At 43.1% G+C, this 21,512-nt stretch overlaps 1 protein-coding gene across 1 annotated transcript in view; it reads right to left on the bottom strand.

The window, feature by feature from the left end:
* Positions 1-21,512, bottom strand: part of adgrg6 (adhesion G protein-coupled receptor G6) — a 67,224-nt gene that overhangs the window by 33,800 nt on the left and 11,912 nt on the right. The window contains exons 2-14 of the mRNA XM_083789911.1: positions 17,292-17,380; positions 17,049-17,101; positions 16,394-16,432; positions 14,940-15,088; positions 13,026-13,137; positions 10,121-10,209; positions 8,613-8,677; positions 6,909-7,045; positions 5,594-5,759; positions 4,285-4,431; positions 2,801-2,917; positions 1,000-1,045; positions 225-331 (exon numbers count right to left, since the gene is read on the bottom strand). Coding sequence (XP_083646037.1) covers positions 225-331; positions 1,000-1,045; positions 2,801-2,917; positions 4,285-4,431; positions 5,594-5,759; positions 6,909-7,045; positions 8,613-8,677; positions 10,121-10,209; positions 13,026-13,137; positions 14,940-15,088; positions 16,394-16,432; positions 17,049-17,101; positions 17,292-17,380 — 1,316 coding nt within the window. The remainder of the gene's footprint in view (positions 1-224; positions 332-999; positions 1,046-2,800; positions 2,918-4,284; positions 4,432-5,593; positions 5,760-6,908; positions 7,046-8,612; positions 8,678-10,120; positions 10,210-13,025; positions 13,138-14,939; positions 15,089-16,393; positions 16,433-17,048; positions 17,102-17,291; positions 17,381-21,512) is intronic.

Below are 21,512 nucleotides of genomic sequence, written 5' to 3'. Positions count from 1 at the left end.
AGTAATTTTACGCTCTCTAGAGTGACATTCTTGCAAGTATATACATCATGAGAGAATTTTGAAGAATTTTGATCAACGTTGGTCTGTTATCTCTCCTATCACATCAATATAGCATGGACATGAATTGTGGATAAAATTCTACGTTTTGGGTCTGAGAGGATGAATCTCATCAAATGGTGAGATTTACGCACACGCACGCACGCATGCACGCACGCACGTCTTACCATGAGAATGCCAAAGTGTGTGAGGTGGTCACAGAGGCAAATGGTTTTGTTGCTGTTGGATTCCGGAGCCACCCTGCAGCCTTCTCTATTCCAGCCTCCAGCACCATCTGGTGGTGATGAACAGGTGTTACTTTAACATTCTGGACAGGGAACCCCTTTTGGTGTTTTAAAGCATTTTGTTATACTTTAGCTATTGAAAAATAGCATATCTACAAGCTCAACGTGCAGCACCGAGTGTCGCACTACGAGCTTGTTGAAAATGTGGCACAAATTTGGAATATACAGTATATTCTTTCAGAGCGAACATTCTTAACTCAAAGCTTTGCTTCTGAGGGGGTCCTTGGAACTTATATGTTTTAGATGGGACATTTGTAGATTCAGTTCTCAGGTCTAAATGGGTTAAAAAGACCTCTACCTCTACCAAACACCAGTGCACCACCCAAAATGTATTATACAAGATGTTGTGTTTTTTGGACCATGTATTGTGTCACAGAAAAAAACAACGTTGAATGTTCTACAAAGCTTAAAGTAGAAAAGTGTGAGCTTTGTTTGGTGGAAACCCATATTGGTGGAAACCCATATCTACAAGCTCATAGCACGCCACCGAGTGGCGCGCCACGAGCTCGTAGGTCTGCTATTTCTTTTTTTATCGTGAGAAATGCGGCACAAATCATTGAATATATATTCTTTCAGAAGAATTATATATTCTATTTCGACGTCAGGCCTAAATGGGTTAGAGAACATTGACAATACAGTTACATGGACATGAACTGACCCTTCATGGAGAAATCCCAGAACATACAGATTGGACTCGGGGAGCGCTGAAAAGAAACAAATGTAAACAGCCGGGGGTGGTACAGTCAAGACCTTCAATTGGTTTAAACATGTAGCTTATAAAATGAACACAATAATTACGTCATCGACAAATAATACAAGCACTATGACACACAAAGCACAAGAGTGATGAACTCATTCAGTGAATGAGACCTCGATCCTTTCGATGGGAATTTACATTTTTCTCCCCCTGTAGATAAAGATATTTTTCTTAGTTTATTTAATTTTTTAGGCCAAATTTGAAAGAAACCCAGTGATCACTGCAGTGACACAGTCCTCGATCCTTATGGATGGTGTCAGGGTGTGTTTTGATGCATTGAACAAGGTGGACCCTCTTGTAAACAAGTGACATGCTTTATTGGGTCGTCCACTCACAGTTAGCAGTCTTTGTATTGAGTTTGTGCTTGAAATGTACTGTAATTCTGCAAACTGTTAATACATATTTCAATCAATAAATCAATCCCACATCACGGTGGCAGAGTAGGTATAGTGAACTGAGATCTTTCACAAAATAGTTTGTTCTGAATTTCAAAAAAGCAATGAGGGTGCACACAATACATCACAATTTATCATATTGTTATTATCGAGGTATGAACATGCGCAATATCAGTATCGCAAAAAGGCCGCTGCTAAAGTCAGCAGCATCCCTCTGTTTTACCCTGTGTGCGTGTGTGCGTGTGCGTGTGTGTGTGTGTGTGTGTGTGTGTGTGTGTGTGTGTGTGTGTGTGTGTGTGTGTGTGCGTGTGTGTGTGTGTGTGTGTGACGACTCATGCTATAACACGACTAAGTGCAATAGCACTTACCCTACCCCCTTAGATAGCACTTTTGTAGACTTAGATAGCATTTGATACAGACTTATAGCATGTTATGTAGACAGCACTATAATTGCATTGTATGTAGTCATAGCACGTCATAGTACATAATGTATAGCATAGTATAGTATATATGTATAGATTATATGTATAGTTTCATTATATAGATAGTCCACTGTTACACAGTTTACGCATGTTTCATGATAAATGCTTTTTATGTATCTGATGTAATCCCATGCTTTTTTGTTCTTGCTTAATGTAAGTGGCTCTGGATTAAGAGCGTCTGCTAAATGCCTAAATTGTAAATTGTGCTACGTTGCCTTGTTGCTAGCCCTGGTCCAGTGCGTCAACGATCTCACTAACACTAATCGGAATAATGTTTTGATTTCACTGTTGCAAAACGGTAATATCGTACATCGTATCGATATCGCCATAATTGGCATAAATACAGAGATATTAAGCCATGTTGGACGGGAACCCCTTTTGGTGTTTTAAAGCATTGTTATACTTTAGCTATTGAAAAAATAGCAGATCTACAAGCTAATAGCGTGGCACCGAGTGCCGTGCTATGAACTCGTAGGTCTGCTATTTTTTGAAAAATCGTGAAAATGTGCCTCAGATATTTGAATATATCGTTACAGAGTGAACATTTCAACTCAAATATTGGGGGGAGGTCCCTGGAACAACATATTTTCAAATGGGGGTCTGGGGCCAATTACATATAATTTTTGGGGTCCTTGACATGAAATATTGAGCACCGCTGATACAAAAACATGAGGTTGTTCAGAAAACTGTCAGGATTTTGAAGACATTTTAAAAAATGTTCGACGTCAGGCCTAAATGGGTTCAATGTTGTCCATATCGTGTGGCCCTAGTGCGTGCGTGCATGCGTGCGTGTGTGTGCGTGCGTGTGTGTGCGTGCGTGTGTACCTGGTAGAAGAGGTGCGCTATCTCGATCTCCACGGGGTCCTGCAGGTTACTGATGGAGTAGTTCCCCACACTGCTCGCTACGACGTAGCTGTTGAGATTCAGACCGGCTTGCTCATTCTGACAAACACACACACACACACACACACACACACACAAGCATGCACGCGCACGCACGCACGCACACAGCAACAACACATCGTCAGTACTGTAGTTTACAGTAAAAGCATAGTTCACCCCCCAATAATATTTTTCCCCCCTATCGATTACACTCCCCAATGCGAGACTTGAATGGAATGCATGGATATATTTTTGTTGTGTATTTTGTCACACAGCTTAGTGGCGTTGTGAGTGTCCGCGCCCTGATACCTTGACATTGGGGGTTCGATCCCCGGCCGTATACCAAAGACTACCAAAGAAACAAAGGGGGTCCCAGTGCCTCCCTGCTTGACACTCAGCATCAAGGGTGAGCTTGGAGATTGGCTCATGTCTAGGCATGAGGCTTACTTATTGGCTACGGGTATTATGAATATGAAGTTCATCCGTGCCTGCATGATCCATAATTAGTCATCTATATGTAAATATCAAGAACATATTCAAATGTTTTCCTCCTAGACGAGGCATCTGGATTTCAGTAACGAGTCGATCAAGCGCATTCAGAGTATACTGAGAGTTCCATCGCTTTGACACTCAGTGCCTGATAAGGCGTGGAACCAAACTTTAAATGGACTGTGCTCATCCTTGTGTATCTTTGTGTTATAGCCTATACCCCATCTTCTGTCTGCCTCTAATTATCTTGGCTGTGTGTGTGCGTGCGTGCCGCACCCACCACCCCCCATATAAGAGAGGCAGAACAATCTCTTCAAATAGCCTGCAAACCTATTATTATGCCAAATTTTATACTTTCTTGTGAGGGTTTTTTGCGCGAAAAGTGTTTGCTTTGCATTTCCTTTTTCTTTTTCTTGCCCTACTTGATACCACAGCGTCACACAAAAGCATCAAAAGTAGCAGATCTACAAGCTCTTCGGTTTGTAGATGTGCTACGTTTGCTGTTTTTAATTGGAATCCCAAAAAGTTACAGTTTTGGACATACACGTAGCCTATGAGGTTTCCACTCGACAGAGACGATATTCTATTGTCGTTATATGTTGGTCTTTACCTGAAACAGGTTGGTCTTTTACCTGAAAGAGGTTAGTTTTTTACCTGAAACAGGTTGGTCTTTTACCTGAAAGAGGTTAGTTTTTTACCTGAAACAGGTTGGTCTTTTACCTGAAAGAGGTTGGTCTATTACCTGAAAGAGGTTGGTCTATTACCTGAAACAGGTTGGTCTATTACCTGAAACAGGTTGGTCTATTACCTGAAACAGGTTGGTCTTTACCTGAAACAGGTTGGTCTATTACCTGAAAGAGGTTGGTCTATTACCTGAAACAGGTTGGTCTATTACCTGAAACATGTTGGTCTATTACCTGAAACAGGTTGGTCTTTACCTGAAACAGGTTGGTCTTGCTGAAGAACATGAAGTTGATCCGGGACACGCCGGTCTTGTCGGCCTCCGTCAGCGTCAGGTTGGAGAGCAGCGTGGCGGGCAGGGTCACCTGAGCCAGAGGGTTGACACGCTCCGACTCAAAGTCAATCTGGAGGGAGGAGGGGAGATCAGCTCTGTGTTGTATAGGAACGTATAATAATAATAATAATAACTAGAACTGCACTCTGTCGAGTGCATACTTGCTTGTTGCACAATAGTAGGCCATGAATGGCCAACTAGTGTGCAAGCAGAGCGCGCAAGTACTTTCGACCGCTATAAACTGTCAAATCTCAGTATCTCTGTGAAGGAACGTTTGAAATGTCTAATTATTGCTACTATTTGCTACACCGTCCCAGCCAACCCGCCACTTTTGATGCGTCCCAGCAAATTGTGCCTGATACGGCAGTGGTGCCAGATTACATACATGTATACACAGGAGCATTACCTTTAATCCTCCCAACACTAAAACATATCGTCATTACGTCACCATTGAAAACCAATTACACTCTGGCATTGGGTCCTTTAATCCACATATTTCTTACGTCATCATTGAGAGCTATATGTATGTATGTAATTTGTAAGTTGATTAGTGGTATACTGTGGTTACTTTGCGCCGTACGCAGTCCCAGCCAACCCGCCACTTTTGATGCGTATGCACCGTCCCAGAAAGCCAGATTACATACATGTATACACAGGAGCATTACCTTTAATCCTCCCAACACTAAAACAATCTTTTGGTCTTTAAACCTATACAATCTCGGCTCTCCAGAATTAAGTCCTTTGCCTGAGGGACTGAGAGGTTAAAGCAGATGCTGGGCCAATAGAAAACTGAAGGGGAAGGCCTGTACACTGCAGCTCCCTTAAGTGCAATTTATTGGAACATCCACAAGCGGAGTGGAGTCTAAAGTATAAAGAGCCATATCAAACATCACTTGTGCAATGTGACAATACATTGCACTTAACCCATTCTGGGCGGGAACCCCTCTTGATGTTTTAAGCATTATGTTATGCTTTAGCTGTTGAAAAATAGCAGATCTACAAGCTTGTAGGTCTGCTATTTATTTGCTTCTGGGGGGGGGGGGGGGGTCCACATACATATAATTTTTGGGGTCCTTGACATGAAAAAGGTTGACATAGAAACATAGGCTCTTCTGAAAACTGTCATGATTTAGAAGACGTTTGTAGAATGGAACTTTATAGGTCTAAATGGGTTAAGGGGAAACGAACATTGTGCTAAGAAGCTATAACGTCCCATGATCCTATATATATACCTGGGGGTCGGTGGTATTAGGAGGGATGAAGGCGCTGAACGAGGTGCCGTTAAATATGCTGGTGTTGAGGGCCAGCGCGCCCAGGGCCAGGTGTCTGGAGCTGATGGTGATCGACGGGCCCTCAAACACCATCTTTTGGATCAGCTCGTCTACAGTCTTAAGAGCTCTGAGAGTGAGGGAGAGGGAGAGAGAAAGTTTGCTACTTGCACAAGAAAGTACGCCTCATACAGTATTATTTTTAACACATCAAGCTCGGGACGCTGTGGGCGCTGCTTGGCGTCCTCTCCTCCGCGTCATCTGTGCCCCCACCCGAGGCGGGCGTTGGCGAAAGGGCCCTTCAGTGTGGGGTTTGCATGTTCTCCCCGTGTCCCCTAGGGTAGGTAGGTACCCTCACAAAAAAGCATGCAGTAATCCTGGTCTCTAAACTACCCCCCCCCCCCCCTGGCCACCCGGGGCGCATGATGGAGGGGAAAGGAACTGGTTGGAATAACGTGTTCCTTCCACTCGCTACGTCCAACCAGCGAAACTACCCCCCCCTGTCAGGTGTAAAGGAGAAACTTGGACACTCAGGCATGAAGGAAGCATGAGTTCAAGTCCGTTGCTCTCCCCAGGTTGGCGGAGGGTGTGTAGAGCCCAGGATCACATTAGGTAATTGACACAAGGGTGAAAAATCTTTTTCTAAATTGTGGGATAAAAAAATCATTTTTCATAGTATATATTCAAACAATACCCGTGCTCTAACTAAATTATTGATGTCTGCTAAACAGTCACACCACTGCCAGCCTGCCCTCCATCCATTTTTTATTGCAATCTACACTGTAAAACACACTGTTTTATTATTATAATTTATTTAGCTTGGTCTTCGAAAAGACCAAGCAAATACTAAGTGTTCTGAATAAAGATGCTAATCTGTATGCATGCACATAGCCTACTGTAGAGTGGGGAGAGAAAGAGGGATGTAGTGAAAGAGTGACTTTCTTCATTGAGGTCATTACTTACTTGAGGTTCTTTGCGTAAGCAATATGACACAAGAGGAGCAAAGCACGCTCTCAAGAGACATATTTGTTGCTACTGCTTTTGTGCGAGCGTGGCTGGAGAGTTTTAGTTGTTTATTTTATAATAAAGCATCTCAAAGTTGGAAAATGGAGAGAGAGGAGAGGAGGGGAGGGGAGGGGAGGGGAGGGGAGGGGAGAGGAGAGGAGAGGAGAGGAGAGGAGAGGAGAGGAGAGGAGAGGAGAGGAGAGGAGAGGAGAGGAGAGGAGAGGAGAGGAGAGGAGAGGAGAGGAGAGGAGAGGAGAGGAGAGGAGGGTCCTACATCTCAGAGGCAGCGGCCAGCGCCATGTCGGAGCTGGTCATGACGTTGGAGATGATGGTGACCACAGTGGTGGCCAGGCTGGCGTTGATCTTGGCCACGTTGACCAGCTCCTTGACCTTGGTCACCACTTTAGACACCTGGACGGAAGAGACAGAGACGGATATATGGATTCAACCAACATAGGGCCACGCGCACACGCATGCACGCACGCACGCACAGTGGTGGGAAAAGTACTCAACTGTTTTACTTAAAAAAGTAAAAGTAAAAGTATCGATACTGCAATGTAGAACAACTCCGTTACAAGTAAAAGTCTGGAATTCATGGAAAGATGGAGTGCCACAATTTTTGTATTTTTCCAGTTTTTCATGTGTGAGGTGACAGTACTTCATTAGACACCCTGAAGTCGTTTTTATGTGCAATGGTGTATTTACTTTGTATTTAGGGTTTCTTCCTGGAGGCTGAACCCTGTCAAAACGGGCCAATGAAATATATAAATATATAATATAGTGACATCACATTATCAGCCCCTCCCCTAACAAATACTGTACACTTTTTAGAAAAAAGTTCTTCCTCCTTATATTATAATAATACCTGATGATCTTGTTGTAGGGTGGGAAAGCAATCGTGTACAGTGACATTTAATGTTTTCAAATGCATAAACATTTTTGAAACGCATTTTGAGACACATTGTGAGCTTGTAGATCGGCTATTTTCAAATGGCCAAAATGTGTATAGGGCTGAAGTGGTTGATTTTTTTGCTGTTTTTGACAGGGGGGCGGGGGCATTCGAGCATGGGGCTAAATATGTATTCCTTTACAGAATTTTATAGCAATTTATTTTTTTAATATTTACTATAGTCCTACTAGACCCCAAGAAATTACATCTGGCCACAAACGATCACGGGATCTACTGAATGTGTCAAACTGACATATTGAGCCTATACGACACACAGAGTGGCTTCCCCCCAGTAGGCCTCCTTCACATTCAGTAGATCCTGTGACCTTTTGTACATTTCCTTTCCACCACTGGTACCACTGCACACGCAAAACACATCCCTGCAACAATTTTTAAAAGCTTCCGTCATACAGTCTGGAGCAACGGAAGAGCTGCCATGAGTACAATTTAAAGCCGAAGTGTAGCCTCCTCTTCACTTCGTCATTTACAGTCGCGCACATGTTATCCTAATCATATATAATTCTGTCTGTCTGTCAGAAACACCGCCATATCTCCTCACCGCCTGCACCAATCGCTCCCACTTTTCACACAGGCATTGACCATAACAATATGGAGGTCTTAACGAAGCCCTTTTTCCAATTTAACAAATTATAAATTAATAATGAATTTATTAGGGAATTAAAAATGCGAAAACGCACCCAGGGCACAGTACCCCCTGCGGCCACAAGGAGGGGGGGGGCAATATCTCACAACGGGTAAGGGCTAGTATGAATATAAATCATTTAAGGATATAACTTGCTGCTTAGTAGAAATGGAGTTTTTATATTCCCGTGAACGGAAGTGGCAACTTCCTTTACTCAGATTTCGGGAGGTGCACGTATAGTTCCAGACTATTTATAGTAGGCCTTAATTCAGAGATTGTGGAAGTAGTTGTCTGGTTACGCGAGACTATACTGCAAGAGGAAACCCTTTGCAGTAGCGCAAGATGCGCGCGCTGGAAACAGGAAGTGCGTTAGTTAGGGTTCTCACCTCGTCATTGGACAACTCGTTGTTGGTGATGTCCGCAAGCTGAACCGCCACCTCGGCCGCATTCTCTGCACACACACACGCACGCAAGTACACACAAACACACACACATACAGAGTTATACAAATAAGGATACACTCAAAAGGATGAAGAATCTGTCAATGCTGTCAGGAATGACGTTTTCCTTCCATTCACGGAATCAAAATGTCAAAATCGTTAGGGTCTGTCTCTCCCTGGCCACTCCCACTTTCCATTCCACACTGCAGTCCCATTCACTCACCTGTCTCCAACTCCCTCGTCATCCCACCTGTGAACACTTCTACAATCAGCCTGCCCCCTATATATAACTGGACTCATTGCAAAACACCTTTGTCAGTTCATAGTTTGTTGTCACGGTCGCTTGTCCCTGGATTCCCGTTTTGACTACTTTTGTCATTTTGCAATTGCCTGGTTCCTGCCTACTATACTTCAGTGTAAGATCTGCCTTATTCGTCATTAAATACTTAACATCTATTCTTGTCTGTTGTTACTCTGCATAATTGGGTTCAAATCACTCTGCATCATAACAAAAATAGTATAAATCTCTTCTACGTCGTCGTCAGACGAGCCCTCCATCGTGGCTTCCAGTCAACCCCGGGTGCTCCATATACTGTACATCTAGCTGGCCAAAACTCGTTGGTGCTTTGCGCTCCTGCGTCGGTCTCGAGTACATCCACCATCCACCAAATCATACCGATTTGTGTAACCATGCATTTGTGCTCTTACTGATGTTCTCACAACAGCATTCACTGCCATTATAGGAGAACGGACGCTACCGTCGCGTTAGAAGAAGCCAAGTTTGATCTGGTAAATGGTGTGTTGATTGATATAGTGCTTTTCATCCAAAGCGATTTACAGAAGACATGTGCAATGCATTCACCCATGCACACGCCGATGGCGGAGGAAAACACGCGAGGCACCAACCTGCACATGGGGAGCAATTAGGGGTTCGCAGTCTTGCTCAAGGACACTTCGACAGTCGACACTGACTCTCGGGAAGCCCGGGATCAAACTGGGAATCCGGCCACTCTACCCCCTGAGCCACTGCCGCCCCTAATGAGGGATCCCCTGATGAGGGATCCCCTGAGGGATCCCCTGATGAGGGATCCCCTGATGGATCCCCTGATGAGGGATCCCCTGATGAGGGGATCCCCTGATGAGGGATCCCCTGATGAGGGATCCCCTGATGGATCCCCTGATGAGGGGATCCCCTGATGAGGGATCCCCTGATGAGGGATCCCCTGATGGATCCCCTGATGAGGGGATCCCCTGATGAGGGATCCCCTGATGAGGGATCTGTGGCGATAGATACATCAGAGGGAATCGTACAGTACGATTGCTTGTTGCTTCACCATGCTATTGGAGCTCTGCGTAAGTTCAAGCCAGCTCAACTTTTTTTCGTAACTTTTGTAACTTTGTCAAACACAGTGACGTGTGCGTGTACGCGCGTGCGTGCCTGTCAGCGCACGTACCTGCTGACACTTCAATAGTGTCGATGTCTGTGCAGTTCTTGAAGTCCGGAGACGACCAATAGGACGAGTAGTTCTGGCGACTGATCACACTAAGAGAGAGAGAGAGATATATATATGGCATTACGTTTTTACATTAACCCCGCAGTCATGATGCCATTTCTCAACAGAACATATTGAGGGACTGCTAGCCTATTGAATGCACTTACAATAAGAACTTCTACACTCAACAGACGTTTTAAGACGGCCCCTTAAAGCATCGCAGAGCGTGGATTAGCAAAGTGGTTTGTGGTTACGATGGAGGGCAGCTGGTGCACATTATTTCTGATTAGATTAGTAACGCCCCCAAATGTGTGCCACGATGCGCGTCGTGTATATGGCTATATGCTGAATAGAGCCGACCTTCAAGCTCACAGCGGGTTGCATCGCGACACGTTGAGAGCTTGTAGATCGTCTGTTTTCTTGGTTTGTGCGACGCCCTCGTATGGGGACAAAGAATGAACAAGCAATGTACTCAAGTACAATTTTGAGGTATTTGTACCTTACTTGAGTATGTCAAATTTTCTGTACTTCTACTTTAATTCAAATACATTTCAGGGCCACATATTGTACTTTTACTCAATAACTTAAAACTTCAGTTACTAGTTACTTTGTAGAGTTTTGATTATTAGCCTAATGCAAAACACAGTAACCTCAACATAGAGTAAACACTTTAATTTACTTGTAACAGAGTATTTCTACATTGCAGTATTGATACTTTAACTTAACCTATTTTGGGCGGGAACCCCTTTTGGTGTTTTAAGCATTACGTTATACTTTAGCTATGAAAATGTTTGAGAACGACTGACATATAGAAACATGGGATTTTTCTGAAAACTGTCAGGATGTTGAAGACATTTGCAGAATCGTCCTCAGATCTAAGCGGGTTAAGGAAAAATGGTAGTACTTCTTTTCCTGCACTGAGGTTGTAAAAACCTCCCTGTTGGAGTTATGCAGCAGTGTAAAGCTCTGAATATTCAACAGCACTTTCATACTGATGAAGACTTGAAACATGACCCTCCCAGCTGTGGCCAATAACTTTCAGCTCGTTAGTCTGCTGTGTCCTTTTAGATCCTCACTCCTATACAAGGCCACGCAAAGAAGGAATTAAGGCCATCTATATTTCTTCACCGTAGCTTTTAGTTGATTTTTTTTTTTTTTTTTTTTTTTTTTTTTTAGATTATTTTTTTTGCGGCTTACACCTTTATTGATTTTTTAAGGGATAGACAGTAGGCTGACAGGAAACGGGAGAGAGATGGGGGGATGACATGCGGTAAAGGCCGTGTCGGGTCCGGGAGTCGAACCCGCGGCACACCACGACTGGATCACCAGTCCGGTGCCCAGACCGTTACGCTACGGCCTGGGCCTTTATTTTTATTTTTAATCTCTGTGTCGTTATTCTTCTTCTCGATGGTTTTGCCTGATTCACTGCCTATTTCGCTATTATTTTAACACATTTTTGGGGCGGGAACCCCTTTTGGTGGCGCTATGAGCTTGTAGATCTGCTATTTTTGGAAGAATCATGAAAATGTCGGCGCAAATCCTTGAATATATATATATATATATATATATATATTCTTTCAGAGCAAACGTTTTTAACTCTAAAACGGACGATATTTTCAGATGGGGGTCCGCGGCCAAATACAGATAATTCTTTGGCATGAAAATGGTTGAGCACCACTGACAGAACACTGTCAGGATTCTTTTAGAATCGGCCTCAGGTCTAAATGGGTTGATGTTGAAGTTTATATAACAAAAAATACAGGTTTCTGTTTGCTAATTTTACTTGGAAGTTAAATCTTGCTGCAGGGCCCAAGGGGACCTTGGCATAAGGTGCGACCGGAACGTGCACTATTTGTTTTGTTTGTTTTGTCAATGATTAATGTGGGGAATTATCCCCGCCGGCGTTTGGCACTCCCTCCGATGATAAAGAACAATAAGGCCTCCGCAAATGAGATCCTCACGGGCACCTTGTCTTAGACCAGCGGTCCCCAAACTTTTTTTGCCGTGCACGCACCACCCCAACACTAAGTTTCGTTGTTTTTGCCGAAAATTATATATTTTTTGTGACTGAATTTGACTGAATTTGGAGGTTTTTTAGATTTTTTGCCGTTGTGAACGCGCACAATGATAGTCAACGGACCAGCGCGTTCATGTGTTTGGGCCCACGCTGCAATACCAAATTTGACCATTATGTCCATTTCGCCTCAGGGTTTCCTCTGGGTGCCGTCTCTATTCATATACACTCTAAGCCAGTCTGAAGCCAGTAGGAAATCCTGACTTCCTGAAAGTTCATATAATGGCCTGTTGTGGCGCTGTCATTGGGCCCAAAAAACCCCATAGCTCCATTAGAGGTCCATGTATTCGGGCCCGAGTTCACCTAGACTGTATTACCGTAATAAACATGGTCATGAATACTTTCTGCTTCCAGTCACTAGATTAAAGTCTAATTTATCATGTCATAATATTATTTTTGTCGAGTCAAAATAAAAACCAACGAAGAAGAAGGGGGGGGGGGGGGGGGGGGCATTATAGGCAGTCGGTCTATTTGGAGGAGAAGGTGCTTTTTGTACCCATGATTTACCTTCGGTGTCGGTAATATATAATATGACAGACTTAAGTGACCAATGTGAATAAGTTCATGTGTTGCCTATATATATTCTGTACATCTATAGGGCTTGTTTGGACTCAAGCACTGAGACGTGTGATGTTTCGAGTGCGTAGTATAATCAGAAGCAACTGAAAATATTTGTGCCCTTGATAATGTATTTTATAAATGTGGACTCAGATAAAGAAATGGAAATGTGTGTGTGTGTGTGTGTGTGTGTGTGTGTGTGTGTGTGTGTGTGTGTGTGTGTGTGTGTGTTACCAGGTCCTGCTGGCTGTGTGCTCCTTGTTGGGGAAACAGGGCAGGTATTGGGTGACCGTCGGTCTGGTCTCAGGCCAGCGGTAGTGCAGTGAGCTCTCCTGCGGACAGTGCTCTGCAGTGCACGCGCACGCACACACACACACACACACACACACACACACACACACACACACACACACACACACCCTTGTTATGACAGAAAGGCACGTGCACAGAATGTTAGAGGGGCAGGAGCTGGATTTTTTTTCTTTTTAAAGGCTACTTTGGTGAAAATAGCCATAATTAGCCGATCTCCGAGCTCTTTTAAATCAAAGAAGCCTTTTACGCGACACGTCGTGAACTTGTAGATCTGCTATTTTCAGTTTCGCAAACCAACATAAAATGACTTTTTCTTTCGCTCTACTGTATCTCTTCTCCCCTTTTAGTCTAGTTTTTTATTTGGTGACAAGATTGCTAATGTATTTAGTCTCATAGTCTTAAGTCATCATAGCTTAGTTTTAATTTAGTTTTGGTCAGTGGGGGGGGGGGGGGGGAAGCTAGTCCGACGGACATGTTTTGTCATGGTTCTAGTCGAAACGATCTCAATGGTGCTTTACAGGTGCAGAGGGCACTTTTGGACAAAAATATCGAAAATAGCAGATCTATAAGCTCACTGTGACGCGTTGAGAGCTTGGAGATCAGCTATTTCCGTGGGCGCAACCCAGCACTCTTTAGCTATAGTGGAGATGCTGGTGTATGACGTGGATTTATGAACACATTTGTTCAGGAGACTTCGGGAGGGAAAAAAGCAATTCTCCTTCCAATTTACAATTTACAATGTAGGCATTTAGCAGACGCTCTTGATCCAGAGCGACTTACATTTAAGCAAAAACAAAAGCATGGCATACATCACATAATAAAAAAAGTAGTTATCATGTATAAACTAAGAACGTAACAGTGGAGTATCTATGTCAACTATACATAGTACCATACTTATTATTATATCATCATACTATAATTCAGTCAATGTCTGTGTGTCTGTCTGTCACTGTGACTGCCGTAGCTCCTCACTGCCTGCACCAATCGCTCCCATTTCTTAACGAAGCCCTTCTTCCAGTTTAACAAATTGTAAATTAATTATGAATTTATTAGTGAATAAAGTGAATAAAGTACCGCCCGCGGCCACTAGGGGGGGCAAATATCTCACAACGGGTAAGGGCTAGTATTATACAATATACATGTGTACTATAAACTGCTATGACTACATGAAATGCAATTCTAGTGCTGTCTACGTAACAAGCTATAAGTCTGTCTAAAATACTATCTAAGTCGACATAAAATGCTATCTAAGGGGCTAGGCTATGTGGCATGGAAAGGAGTGGCCTTTTCATTTATTTCGCCTTTAGTAAACGCTGCATTCGTGGTCTGGAAAGGGCAGTTGCTTCACAGACGGGTAAAAGAGCAGGGGCTGAAGCAGTGTTGTTTTTGTCAACTATAAAACCTAAGACGAAAATTGTTCGTCGACTACTACTTCCACGAAAACTACATGGAAACTAAATGAAAATGTTAGGAAGGGACTAGTGGACAAGAGACCCAGTATACGTCATTTTACACTCTGTTGCATGCTGAAAATAGCAGATCTATACAAGCTCACAACGCGTCGCAGCATGAGCTTGTAGATCGGCTATATTTTCAGCAAGTGTAAAAACAGTCATTTACGACGGCATCAAGGCCCGCCAAAATACATTTTAGTCGACTAAATCAACTGTAGATTCGGTCGACTAAAATCTTCTGATATTCAGTCGACTAAAACAAAGACAAACACTAAAACTTTCCAGGTGACTAAAAGGTGACCAAATGAAAACGATTCAAGAGACTATATGACTAAAACTAAAATCAAAATGTGCTGCCAAAAAACAACACTGGGCTTTTTACCTATGGACCTGACGTCGATGGAGCTGTAGTGAATGAGCAGCCCCGCGCTCATGGACGCCTCGCTATTGGACAGCCTGGACGACACGGCCGCCTCCCCCAAGCTCTCATTGGTGGTGAATCTGTCCACTAGCAGAGCCTGGCACGTATAGCTACGGAGGGGAGGGGAGGGGGAGGAGAGGAGAGGAGAGGAAGAGATGAGTTGGTCAAATATAATATTACATGTTGTCTCAGTAAGACCGGAGCCATAGAGTAAGACAGAGTCACGACATTGAGGGGGCAGAAAACTGAGCGCTCAAAGCCGATCCTCAAAACTGAGGAGCGGCAAATAAGAGCCAATCTTTGGCATGTGTGCAACATGACAACTGTTTTAAAGTATTGTACAGTAACAATTAAAGTCTCTGTAATGTTTATGTTGTATTACTAAAAAACAATCTAAAATAAAAGGGATTTAAGTTCATTAAAGAGGAACTGTTGCCTGAGTCCAATGCATTTCTGCCAACTTCCGGTCCAGGACTTGTCACTGTTTGCTATATGCTCTTCGCCAATAGAAGTCTATTGTAGAAAAGCCAGCTTTGGAAAATTGTATTCCAGGAAGGAAGTGAGCCCAGTGTCCAATAAGGACCCCAGCCCTCTCACATTGTTTATATTGTGTTTTAGGATCCAAGATGGCCACAGCACCAGGAGGGGGTGGGGAAGAGGTGAGCGGGCGGGGTCGACATATGCCCTTACTGGGCTGCGTTCAGGACACTTGCCTTGTGTCTGACAACTGACTTGTGTCTGAACACAGCTTTGATGGATGTGTTCTGCCCTCCCCCCACACCCATCAAACAACATGTTGAAATAAATAGCCTACTAAAATATCTAAAAACACATTTACTCAGATAAAAAAACCCAGGAAAGTGTTTGTCTCCAAAAACATCATTAAAATGAGATCTGAGTTGCAAAAGGGGTGAAGTGTCCTTTTAAAGAGGGGGTGCCACCATTTTTGTATTTTTCCAGGGAGTCGTTTTCCCTGGAGTCGTTTTTTGTGCAATGGTGTATTAACTTTGTATTTAGGGTTTGTTCCTGGAGGCTGAACCCATGACAGTCAAACGGGCCAATGAAATAAACAGTAATAGAGTGACATCACACTATCAGCCCTAACCCCTCCCCCTTTATCATACAACTACAGCTGTGGGTGCGGCTTCAGTTCAGGTGGATCACCGGTTCACCACCCATCACCACCCACCAGGGAAACCAGGCATACTTAATGAACTGGTGGGCGTGCCCACATAAAAACAACATTTTAACAAATACTGAAGAAGTATACCTCCTTAGATAATGATAAGACCTGATGATCATGTTTTAGGGTGGAAAAAAATCACGGCACTTTCACGGCATCTTTAAGTAACAAATGTCAGTACTTTTCCCCCGCCACTGGCGGTATACGGTATAGTATAAGACATGAAACGAACCTGGTGCTGACGCTCCTGTCCACGAGGCCTGGCTGGACACTGCGGAGAGGAGGGCGGAAGCACAGATAGATTACTAATTACTTTATTACTTTATAATATTATAAAGCAGTGGTTTTCAACCTTTTATTATTTTATTATAAAATTGTAAAGTGTTGAAATCCAATTCAAGTGAAATGTGTGTATAGTTATTGTATTTAGTTGTATTATGGTTAAACCATTGAGAGCTTCTGCCTGCCTCTCTTTTTAGGGGCCTGCCTGTGTACCCCAAAATTGAAAACAAAATAGCCCAATTTTTTCACGGGGCCCTCAAATTTGCTCCAGCCCGGGGGCCCTCAGCAAGGTAAATCCGGCTCCGTTGGCTGGTATAATCCAGTCTGGCAAGTGTACCGCAGGTCTCGCCATGGCGTTTGGCCGAATTCGTTGACGGCCTTTACTGCTTGTCACCCCCCCCCCCCCCCATAGGTCCCTCTATAAAAAAATATATAAAAACATTCAAAAAGGGCACTTTTCACTTTTGTTCGCACGTGACGACGACCGCGGACATCCACTTTGGTTTGATTGAGCCCTAGGCTGTACGTCACGCTATAGACCCTCTCACATCCACAAGGAAAGTATTCAGTAGTCAGTATTAAAAAAAGAAAAAACAGTTTGTCACCTGATGAAGTCCACATGGACAGCGTGGGTCCAGTTCTGGAACGTCTGGTTCAACTGCAAAATATATAATAAGAATAATCATTACATTATGGAATTAGCCCTTCACTAGCCTGAGCTAACGTGTTAGGTTTCTGGCATTTTTTTTTTTTTTTCGACGTCAGGCTTAAATGAGTTAATACTCTATGGTCCCGACCCGCTGTTCTTTTTGGGAAACAGTGGTCTATAAGCGTGGTACACGTCTCACCCACTGAACCACCGCCTGCTCCACCTCCGCCTCCGTCAACTCAGAGTCCTCGTCGTCCACCTCAAACAAGAGCCTGTAGAAAAAACCCTCTGAGAGAGAGAGAGAGAGAGAGAGAGAGAGAGAGAGAGAGAGAGAGACAGAGAGAGAGACAGAGAGAATAACAATGAGACATTAGTCGTGATTTGACACCGTGGCACTTTCACGAAGCTTCTAATAAAACTAACAGGGTTTCTATCTATTATTAGTTTTCGGCCTCCTTCCGTGCAGCGTCATAGCAGGAGATATATATATATATATATATATATATATGTGTGTGTGTGTGGTGGTGGCGCTATAAGTGTGACTAAAAAAAATCCAATTATATTCTGTAAAAATGATGTGGGCAAAATCTGCTGCCTTACAACAGATAAGACCGGAGGAGGAGCGGAGAGAGGGAGAGAGAGGGAGGGAGAGAGAGGGGGGGAGAGAGAGAGAGAGAGAGAGAGAGAGAGAGAGAGAGAGAGAGAGAGAGAGAGAGAGAGAGAGAGAGAGAGAGAGAGAGACAGAGCAGGCATTTCGGTGGATGGCATCATTTGGAATGTGTCGTGCTATTATCCTTAGGGCCCGTCGAGCTCACGATGAGCAATTTCTGCGTCTTTCTTTCTATTATTTGACAACTTGGCCATTTTACAGCAATAGTTTGCTGATGACTTGTTATTGCAGTAAGGATGTTTTTATTTTCTTTCTTTTTTGATTTAATTAAAAGGTCTTAGAAGTACAGTCTAAAGTGTCACTTCACTGTCATCTGGGGACCCCCAAAAAAAATCCGCGACCCACCTGTTGAGAGCCATTGGCCGACAGCATGTTGTGTGAACAGCAGTGGTGGAAAGTAACTAAGTACTTTTACTTAAGTACTGTACTTAAGTACAATTTTTAGGTATTTTACTTGAGTGTTTCCAATTTCCAGTACTTTTACTTCTACTCCAATACGTCTCACAGGCAAATATTGTACTTTTATTCCACTACATTTATTTGAAAACTTTACTTACTAGTGACATTGTAGATTCCGATTAATATTACAAAACATACAGTAACCACTTCAGCCCTATATACATTTCGGGCCAAATTTGAACATAGCCGATCAGGACATGTTTTGTTACTTTGAGTACATTTTGATGGCGATACTGTTGTGCTTTTACTCACGCACATTTTGAATTCCGGACTTTACTTGTACTTGAGTATTTCTATATTGCAGTACCCTTTCCCCACCACTGTGCGTCACAGTGCTGTGGTTCTCCACTCCTGACCCGCAGACAGCGCAGGCACACTTTAGCGCCACAGAGATGCCAAAAGCCGATCGCAGCAGTAGATTCTCTTCCTGGTTTTTATCTTGGATGGAAATGAAGCTCCACCGGCCATATTTCCCGGAAAAGCTTGCCCACGCGGCAGAATGCCGTGTGGGCAAGCTTTTCCGGGAAATATTTCCATCCACCAGCTGTCTTAAAACCTAGGAAAAATAAAGAGGAAGGTCCACGGAGGTGTGGCCCGGTCTCCTGCGGGAGGTTTGCACATGCTCAGTGTGAACAGGAACTGTGATGATGGGAGTGTTCCAGCAGAGGTGCTAGATAGAAAGCTCAAACCTTGTGATGTAAATAATGAGATCCAGAACAGTTGAGAATTGAACAGCAGTCACCCTTCCCTTTTCAAATGTTTTATATCATCCACAGCACTTGAATAAACAGTTAGAAAAAACATTAACATTTAGTAAATGTACTTGTCCTTGTCCTTTGTCTTTCAGTCTGTTATACACAAAAACAAATCCACACAGGTATGAAATTGATATAAGTTTTAAAATATGTTTCAACAATGTACTATTATCTTTTTTTTATATCCTTTTTATTATTTCAGTTCGGGGTCAGCAACTCTCATGCACCTCTAGCACCTCTGCTGGAACACTCCATCATCGCAGTTCCTGTTTACACTGAGCATGTGCAAAAACCTCCCACAGGAGACCAGGCCACACCTCCGTGCACCTTCCTCTTTATTTTTTCCTAGCTAAAAACCAGGAAGAGATGCCTGCTATACGAGCGGCTTTTGCCCGCACATGGAAGCCCAAGTGTGCTTACACCCAGAGAGGATGCCAGCTGGTTTTAACCCATTCTTGGCGGGAACCCCTTTTGGTGTTCTAAGCATTATGTTATACTTTAGCTATTGAAAAATAGCAGATCTACAAGCTGCTACGAACTTGTAGGTCTGCTATTTTTGAAAAGTCGTGAAAATGTGGCGCAAATCTTTGATATTTCAGAGTGAACATTTTTTACTAAAATATTGGCTTCTGGGGGGGTCCCTGGAACTACATATTTTCGGATGGGGGTCCGTGGCCCAATAGAGATAATTTTGGGGGTTAAGGTTGAGCACAACTGACATAGAAACATGGGTTTTTCAGAAAACTATTAGGATTTAGAAGCCTTTTATCAACCTCAGTCCAAAACGGGTTAAATGGCATCCGATTAGACATCTGGAACAGCCAGGTGGAGGCAAAATTGCCTTAATTTGAATGAAGCCACGACAAGAATAACCTTAGCAGTATGGCATTCCCCGAAGCTGGAGGTTGAGAAGCTGGAGTTGATTAACTTGTCACAGAAACACTGTGTGACATTCAAGACACACAGGAATAACGCAGCCTAATCTGTCACCGTCGTTGTGCTAATTGACAGCACAACATGCAGTGGCCTGCCAATCTAGAAGTCCCCAAGCTGTCCCCAAAAGTGTGATTAAAGAAAGCATGTAGTTAAAGAATAAATATAGTCCGGCAGCCGACGGAAATTGGGAAATTTGGTACATGGTCTTTTTGTTATTGGCCCTAAATATTGTCTATACGATACGTACAGTACATACATTCATGAATCCACTTGCTGACCGGCTGTCGGCATGTCAAACTAGGGGGTTTTCATGATTGTGCCCAGAATGTGCTGACCTCGTCACATTTTGTGCTGACCTAATCACATTTTGTCATGACGGCCATGGCCATGTTTAGCCCAAGGAGTGTTTTTTTGTGTGCAAAACTAATGATTGGAATGGATTCAGAATCACGAAAAAACTATAGTTTGACATGTCACATGCTACTTAAATAAGGAAAGTTTGACATGTACGCATTATATAGGATGTTAATGGTAGGGTCACAAGAAACTCCTATAAAAGAAATTGCCTAATTCCGACAGCCGGTCAGCAAGTGGATTCATGAATGTATCTATATAGACAATATTTTAGGCCAATAAAAAACACTATATACCAAATTTCCCACCCCACAAGCCTGTGCTGCCAGACTAATTCAATACAAGTTGTGACTCGGCAATGGTTTAAAATCTGAATCATTGTCATTGTCCATTGTCAACAATAGGCTACTGTAGTTAGTGCATTGAGTTTATGGACATTTTGTCCATATTCAAATACAAAAACGATACGGAATGTATTCTGAACATTCATTTTGTAAAACTATGTTTCGCCAGGCGTATTATTTCTGAATGGAGAGTTTGAACGGCTTGTATTAGAGAGTAGCACAGACATTTTAAATACGGTACAGACGCAGCAGTGATTTTCAAATTGGTAAATTACCTACACCTGGCCGTTTTAAAGTAGCCCAAAGTAGCGTTTTTGTTAGCTTTCCCCCCACATCATTTCAACATGAATTACCTTTAAAAGAGTTGGACTGCCTGCTGGGTCAAAACATAAATAATGGAGCTACTGTATAGCATATGGCATTTCAAAGTAGACACACATTTGGTTGAATTAATTTCTTTGTGAATGTTTGCAACATAAAAACAACACTTACACAGTTTACTCTACTACGGTACCTTAAAAGCCAAATTGCAATGTTAATTAAATGGAAAGTACGTGGAGACGCATTATACTTCAAACTTGACTTGCAAATGTTGTGTAACATTTACACGGGTCCTTCTACTCCCGGGCCTTTGTTAAACAAAACACCAACAGAGAAGCCATTCGTGAAGGGTAGCACGGTAGTATAATATGCTCTTTTGTTAAATAACAATGTAGCATTTAAACGGAATGCATTGTGCCATTATGTGTGCCGAGGAGGTGGTGCATTTCATTTCATGGTTGTCGAGGTTTTTGTAAAAATCTCCTGCTATGGCTCACAGTGGCCACTAGGTGTCAGTCCACTGTCTATAGTTGAGGTTAGTCAGACAGCTGTCCTATATTCTAATCTCTCCTCCGTCAGCT

Source organism: Protomyctophum parallelum (genome assembly GCF_964188405.1).
Source record: "Protomyctophum parallelum genome assembly, chromosome: 19".
Taxonomy (NCBI): domain Eukaryota; kingdom Metazoa; phylum Chordata; class Actinopteri; order Myctophiformes; family Myctophidae; genus Protomyctophum; species Protomyctophum parallelum.
The sequence above is the reverse complement of the archived record's forward strand: the minus strand, read 5'-3'. Positions and strand labels throughout refer to the sequence as shown.